Below are 7272 nucleotides of genomic sequence, written 5' to 3'. Positions count from 1 at the left end.
CGCTCAATCACATCTGCAAAGTCCCGTTTTCCATCTGATGCAACATCCGCAGGGTTGAGGGACCAGGACCCTCTCTGGGGGTCGTTATTCAGCCTGCCACAGCGATTACTTGAGGACCTGCGACGGGCGGTTCCCCCTGGATTAGCCAGGTGGGCCCGACGTGGTCACAAGGAGGAGGGAAGAGGTGACCGCAGAATGACAGGGGGTGATGGAAGCAGGGGCCAGAGTGAGGCCCCAGGCTGAGGAATGGAGGAAGCGGATTCTCCGGAAGCTCGCAACGGAACGCACCCCGCCGACGCTCATGTTTAGCCCGGTTTGGGTTTCCGACCTCCAAACGGTAAGAGGATAAATGTGCGTCGTTCGGAGCCACGCAGCCTGTGGCGATTTGTTACAGCGGCCGCAGGAAAGTGACGCAGCCCCCGGCCCTGCCCTCCCCCGCGGCCTCCTCGCTGCGACTCCTCAGGCTTCTGTTCCAGCCCTGATCCCTCGGGTCTGGGCACGCGCCTCCCAGCTTCTCTGGGAGTGAACACAGCTTCCTCTGCTTTTCTAAGCTTCCGTCACACACGAGCCTGCACCCAGTAGGCACTTAATAAATCCTGGTCAGATGTAAATAAATCTGTGTCTTTATTTCCATTTACAGCGGTTGAGGGGAACAGACTTTTGAGAGCAATGACTGCTGGTTTCGCCAGCCCCGTGGTCCAGTGGCAGAACTGGAACCTCCTCGCCCACCCCCGAGTGCTGGTCAGAAGTGGGGGGGCAGCCGACATGTCCGGCTGAAGCACAGGGGTGCAAGGCCTTTTACTGGGGTGGGAGGTGGCTCTGATTGTCCATGGCAAGCTGGAAGAGGCCCACTAAAAACCAAGGGGTCCAGGTCCTAGGGTGATGAGCAGCAGGCAGGGGGAGGGCGTCTCTGTGGGTCCCAGCTCTGGTCTATTCTTGGCATCCCTGTCCAGCTCTGGCCTTCTGGGCTCTGCCTCAGGGGAAGGCACCCAAGTATTCACCCCTGTGGACAACTTCAGCTCAGAAAAGACCCAGCCCAGCTCCCACACTGTGCAGCGGGAGAGATGCTGGTCCAGAGAGGGGAAGCGATTTGCCTGAGGTCGCACAGCAATTGCTTAAGTCTCCAAAGAAGCTGGAAGATTCCCGTCCGGTGCCGCCTCCAGGAGACTGGGGACCGAGGGCGTGAGCCCAGCCTCCCTCCGTCGCGGTGCGGTGCGCGGACCTCGGGACAGGCTGGCCAGGAGCCGGGGCCGGGCGCGGCCTCACTTGAGGTCATGCTGGCTCTCGCGGTGCCGGCGCAGGTCCACTTTGCGCTGGAAGCCCTTGGCGCAGAGCTCACAGCTGAAGGGCTTGAAGCCCGTGTGCTTCCGGCTGTGGGTGATGAGGTTGGAGCTCTGGCTGAAGGCCTTCCCGCACACCTGGCACTTGTGCGGCTTCTCACCTGCGGGGGCGGGGTGAGAACCTGGGTCAGGGCCTTCCCGCGGGGCCTGCTGCCCCCGTGCCCTGCATCCGTTCCCCAAAACGTCGTTGTGCTTCATCTCACGGCCAACCCACATTCGCGTTAGAAAATAATTAGAGGAGGAAGACAGAATGAACACAACTCTGACACCCGCCGACGCCGCGCTGGGCTGTAGCCGGGTCGGGGCCGGCGCTGGGGCCTCGTGTTTACCAGCACAGCCCAGCACCTGGCACGGGGTCCAGGGCAAGACAGCCGAGGAGTGACGGATGACTAAAGGCAGAATGAATGAACGCTTGAAAAGTTCACCGGCTGGTCTCACTTCTACCCGTGAGAACAGCAGCGCTGGCTTTGGCTGTGGCCTTCCAGAGGGGGCGGCCCCCCCACAGACACACATCATTGGATCCCACCCCATTCTAAAGCCGGGATCTTTTAACAGGGAAAGGCGGGCGTGCCAGGGGCTCTGCCTGAGAGGGGCTTGGCCTGGGGGCTCGGCCGGGTCCCGGGTGGGGGCGGCCTCACCTGTGTGAATGTAGGTGTGCTTCTTCATGTCCGACTTCTGGTGGAAGCGCTTGCCGCAGAACTGGCAGGGGTAAGGCCGCGTGTCCGAGTGGATGAGCAGGTGGGTGGACAGCGTGGACGAGCGCTTGAAGGCCTTGCCGCACATCCGGCACTCGAAGCTGCGCTCCTGCCGGAGGAAACGAGGCCCCGGGGGCTCAGGCGCAGGCGGGGCCTCGCAGCCCGGGACTGCCAAGCTGGGCGCAGGACTCGACCCGGCCGGAATCCCCTGAGGAACAGGACACTCTGCTGGGGTGGCCTCTAGGACAGGCCTGGAGGAGCAGGATGTGGGCCCCCGTTCCTGCCTCCTAGGAGGGGCTGAGGCCCAAGTGGCCTCCTGTGAGACTTTTCCTTGTAACTCTCACGGTATCCCAAACAAAATAAGTCTCAATACATGTTTGTTGACTGACTGACTAACTGTGGACCAACTGATCTGGGAGATTTTTGAGGTGCCCCTTAACCCGGAGTGGGTTCCTGGAGGCAGGGATGGTCGGGGGCTGAGCAGTGGTTTGGTTAAGAGTCTGAATTACCAGGGCCCGATTCTGGCTTCTGCCTCTTACCAGCCACGTGGCTATAGGCCAGTCACTTCACCTCCCCGAGACTCGGCTTCCGTGTCTGGGCATCGGAAGGCTGAGGGCAGTGACCGCGAAGGGCAGTCGGAAGGATGGTGCTTGTCGCACCTGAGCTTTTCTATTTACCCAGGTGTTAGCGACCCAGCTCCGCTGCGGGTGCTTTCCAGGAATGGAATTCTAAAGAGGGGGTTCCTGCCTCCGGTAGGGCTGAGCGAGACGGGACGCACGTTTAAGTCTGACTCCAAGATTCTAAGTCAAGGAACTCAGAGGGGCGGACACCTGCCCTGCCCGGATGGCGGGACCATTTCCGAGCATTGCAGACATCGTGCTGCCCCGGGAAATCCCACCTGGGCCAGGTGTGCGTGAAGCCTCCTCGGTCCGCCAGGGAGTGAGGCGTTTCTAGAGCGGGAATTGGAGACCCAGACGGGGGAGGCAGATAGTGAGGGACCCCCGATCTGTGTCACCCTCGGGGCCTGGGTGAGAGGGTGACCATAGGCCCCCTGGGCTCCCTGGGAGGAGCGCAGCACAGGAGGGCGAACGGGGGTCCTGTCCTTGGCCAGCTGCCCACCTGGGAGTGGACGTGCGTGTGCTGCTCCAGGCTCACGGCGTGGCCGAAGGTTTTGCCACAGATGTCGCAGGCGAAGGGCCGGGTCCCGCTGTGGGAGCGGCGGACGTGCACCTCGAGGCCGTGTGGGGTGGAGAACACCTGGGGGGCGGGGCAGAGCGTGAGGCCGCTGGGGGCTGCCGAGGGGGCCCGGCCTGTGTCCCAGGCCCCGCCTCCGCCCAGCTCCAGCCACGGATGGGCTCACAGGGGGAGCACTGGCCTGCCAGCTCAGCAGGCGTGAGCTGTGATCCTGGGAAGGGATCTTTCACCCTTCGTGGCCTGGGGTCCGGAAGGTCCCCTGTGGCCCTATCTCAAGGCGAACAGCCTAGCGGTTAAGAACTGGAGTCGGCCCCAGGCCGCTCTGATATCTACGTGCTGTGCGCCCTTGGGCGAGTGACTCGTCTGTCCTGAACCCCAGCCCGCCGTCCCCCTCCCGGGGCTCAGGCTCGTGGCGCGCTTCGCACAGGACTCACTGAGCAGTGAGAACGCACGTCGTGAACCCTCGATGCCACCGAGATGTGCAGCTCAGAGGACACCCCCGCGCCCGCCCGCACAGCCGCTCACCTTGGTGCACTTGACGCAGCGGTAGGCGTCCATGCCCGGGGAATAGCCGAGGCTGAAGTCCAAGGGCGGCTCGGAGCTGGGCACCAGAGGGCTGCCGTACAGGCTGACCGGACGCTCCAGGAAGGCGGACTGCATGGTGGAGGGGGTCTGCCGGTAGCCGTGGCTGTAGGACGAGGCCAGGGCGTCCCAGGAGAAGCTGGGCTTGTAGAACGGGGGCGAGTCGGAGGGCGGCGGGTCCCCATCCTGGGGTCGACACAGCACAGCAGGACCCTCTGTGGGGAGCAGGACACAAGTCTGGGGGTGACTCCTTTAAAAATAGGCCACCCGCTCCCTGCCACGTGCCGAGGATTTCAGTGTTCACGTCCCAGATACTTACAGTGGGGGGTCTGGGTCCTCACCGAGGCACCTCAGCTTTTCCAGGCGCAAAGTGCCCCACCCCGCACAGAGTGCAAACCTCGCCCACGTCATCGGCTCACCCAGCCGCTCCCTGGGACCCTCATGCTGAAGTCCCCATCTGGAAATGAGCTGCTGTCCAGAAGGAGTCCAAGCAGAAGCCTGGGAGCCCAGACTGCACCCACATGACATCGTCGGTCCTTCCTGACTCCCAGGGGCCCCTGCTCCCAGCGGCCCACCCGCCTTGCATGCCCCTCGCACTCGCTGGGAACGAACGGCCGGGGCCTCGGGCACGGTACCTGGTGCCGAAGACATCCTCGTCAAGCTCTGGTCCAGCTCCAGCTCCGGCTCCCGTTTGAGGTCCGTCCAGTCCAGGCACTGGCTCGGGAACAGGGTGCTGAGGATGGGGTCATTGCTCAGGACCTGGTCCCTGGTCACTGCAGGGAGACGAGACCATCAGAGTCACCAGCTGCGGGCCTGGGAAGCCCCGAGGGGGCCGGGGAGGTCTCCCTCCCCGGGACGGGCGGGACCCAGGTACCTGCTTGTGGCTGCCCCTGGCTGCTTTCAGGGGCTCTGCCCAGATGGGGGAGCCGGGTACGGGCCAGGAGGAGACCCCCTTGGAGCGCCCTTGGACCCGTCTCGGTTTTTCCGAGCACCTCACCGTAGCCCTCGATCGGACCCCCACTTCGAACCCACACGTCCTCATCTGAGCTACGGAACTGATGGCATTCTGACGCTCCCAGCCTCAGGGGCCCAGAGAGGTGGACGCTCTCCCTCCAGCAACACGTGCGGAGCCTGCCTGCTCCCACGCCTGGAAGCGGGGCCACTTCCACTGAGCTGCTGCTGCCGTGTCCCCATCATGTGGGGCAGGGAGCCCCAGGAGGCGCAGCAGGGGGCAGATGTGGGGGGGGGCAGCCGGCACCCCCCACTCACCGTGGCTCAGGGCGGGAGGCCAGACGAGTTCATCCTCCCGGAGGCGGGGCTGGTACGTGTGAGCCTTCTTGCTCTTCACGAGGAAGGAGCGTGGCATGGTCGGCGTGCACCCCGCACCTGCAAGGGGGGCCGGTGGGAGCGGTTAGGAGGGGAGAGAGGACAGCGCCCTCCATGTCTTCGAGCCTCGTCTTGAGGTCAGAATCCACTGTCCTGGGTCGGAAGTTCATGTCCATGTGGAACCTCTGAACGTGACCTTATTCAGAGACAGGGTCTTCGAAGGTGTGACCGAGTTGAGACACGGTCACTCTGGGTTAGGGTGGGCCCTCAGTCCAATACGGCCAGCATCCTGATGAGAAGAGGGATTTTCGGGCACAGGGTCCGATGCACAGAGGGTGTCACGTGGGGGTGGGGGCAGCTGCAGGCTGAGGATCGCCGGCGACCAGCAGAAGGTGGAGGAGGGGTGAGGCCGAGGCTCCCCCAGAACCTGCAGGGGGCACTGACTGTGCCGACACCTCCATTCTGGTTTTCTGGACTTCAGAACCCCGAGAGAACACAGTTCTGCTGTTGTAAGCCTCCCAGTTCATGGGACTTTGTTGTGGCAACTGTAAATCCTAACCTCCCTTGCTAAGAAAGCAAGGAGCTTGGGGCTGCTCCTGCGCACACGCCCTGAGCTGCTAGGAGTGGGGAAGGAAGGGGAGGGGGTCTCCACACAGACCCCACGTCTAGGAACCTGCATTTGCATCCTGGTCGGATCGGCCTTCGGGGACCACAGAAATGGATGGTCTCGCCTCAGGCTGCTGGAGCCAGATGCTGAGTTAGAATCCCAGCTCACCTGCTGTGCCGTTTGGGGCAGACGCTTAACCTCTCTGGGCTTATTTCCTTTTCTGTCAAGTGGGGCATCTCAGCTTCTAGTAGTGCTAGTGAGCGAATCATATGTGCTCAGTGCCTGTCACAGCGGGGACCTGGCAGGCGGGCCGCAGCAAGGGAGGAACACCTCAATCGCAAATCCACGTTATCACGCAAGGTCGCTCATGGCCCCAGCTCAGAGCCTTGTCCCCACAGGGAAAGGAGCCTTCTCTCCCTCTCGGTGGGGGTGAGGAGAGGGTTAGACTTGGGCGTGAGGCCCGAGGCCTGAGAGGACCCCCGCTCCACCCCACCAGGAGGCCTGTGGTCTCTGGACATGGAGGAAGAGACTAGTGTCCACCAACCCCAGCAGCTCAGGCAGCGGCCGCCCAGCCCAGCCCATCACTAGACCCCACCGGTCAGGGGCTGCTGGAAGACCTGAGGACCAAATCAGTGGTGACCCGCCCTTTGTCCCAGGCAGGTGTCGGGTGTGGCAGAGCTGGCCCAGCCTGGCCCTGCTGGACTACTGCCTCCCCCACGCCCAGGACTCCCAGACGACAGACATCATCTCCTGGTGGCCCTCTCTCCTCCCCACCCCAAGCGGCCACCGAGCCCAGGCAGAAGCTCGGGGAGACACCCAGCCAGCGCCAGTCCTGATGGCTCTCCTGCCGGTCCCATTCCCCGGCCTCACAGGAGCCCTTCCTGCCTGGGGCCGGCCGCAGACGTGGCTGTGGGGACGATAGGGCCAAGCGCGGGAAAAGGATCTCGGCTGCCCGCGAACCGCGGCGAGGGCCGGGGCGATAAGGCCGCCCTGTGGGAGGGAGATTAGAGGGCGCAGCTCGGAGCAGCACTGGGGGGTCACCCCTTCCCCAAGGGGGTGAAGAAGGACCCCCAACTCTGCCCAGCCTGCCTGCCTCTTGTCCAGGGCCCCGGGGGGCATCAGCAGTCTGGGCTGTGGCCGCTCTGCCTAGGGAGAGGGGGACACGGCCCAGGTCCGGCCCTTCTTGCCCTGGGCCTCAGTGTCCAGATCACCCCTCGACCTCCTGGGACCACTGTGGGGAGAAAGGACCTTAATACAAAGGCGCGACATGCCAGCATGGTTCCCGGGCCGCAGGGACCCCCGAGTGTCAGCCCAGGCTCTGAGGACAGTGACAAGCTCTGGACCAGGAGCAGGGGACATGCTCTAGGCCCTTCCCACCCTGGGCTCGGAGAGGGTGGGACTTGAAGGCCTCTGGGGTCCAGTCCAGCTGTCCGATTTTGACCTCACAAGGCTCGCCTGGCCTGCCGTCCCTCTAGGCCTGGCGGGCAGCTGCGGTGGCCTTATCTTCCAGGGACAGTCTTCCTCCCGC

General features: G+C 63.8%; 1 protein-coding gene across 2 annotated transcripts; it reads right to left on the bottom strand.

Annotated features, from left to right (window-relative positions):
• Positions 1-1262: 1262 nt before the first annotated feature.
• On the bottom strand, positions 1263-5177 carry GFI1B (growth factor independent 1B transcriptional repressor). Of its 2 annotated transcripts, XM_006918082.1 has the most exons (6): positions 5081-5177; positions 4447-4584; positions 3755-4026; positions 3155-3292; positions 1979-2144; positions 1263-1441 (listed from the first exon to the last, which is right to left on the bottom strand). In XM_006918082.1, the coding sequence occupies exons 1-6, from the start codon at positions 5175-5177 to the stop codon at positions 1263-1265; spliced, it is 990 nt and encodes a 329-aa protein (XP_006918144.1). The 2 variants fall into 2 exon arrangements, with proteins under 2 accessions (XP_006918144.1, XP_006918145.1); XM_006918083.1 differs by lacking the exon at positions 3155-3292.
• Positions 5178-7272: the final 2095 nt, after the last annotated feature.

The sequence above is a fragment of the Pteropus alecto genome, unplaced genomic scaffold, assembly GCF_000325575.1.
Source record: "Pteropus alecto unplaced genomic scaffold, ASM32557v1 scaffold67, whole genome shotgun sequence".
NCBI classification, from domain to species: Eukaryota; Metazoa; Chordata; class Mammalia; order Chiroptera; family Pteropodidae; genus Pteropus; species Pteropus alecto.
Note: the sequence above shows the minus strand (reverse complement) of the source record. Positions and strands in the feature narration are given on the sequence as shown.

Coding starts and splice junctions, on each gene's coding strand:
- GFI1B (XM_006918082.1), bottom strand. CDS start 5,177: ATGCCACGCTCCTTCCTCGTGAAGAGCAAGAAGGCTCACACGTACCAG. Junction 4,585..5,080: donor GCCTCCCGCCCTGAGCCACG/GTGAGTGGGGGG, acceptor GTCTCCCTGCAG/TGACCAGGGACCAGGTCCTG. Junction 4,027..4,446: donor GAGGATGTCTTCGGCACCAG/GTACCGTGCCCG, acceptor TGCTCCCCACAG/AGGGTCCTGCTGTGCTGTGT.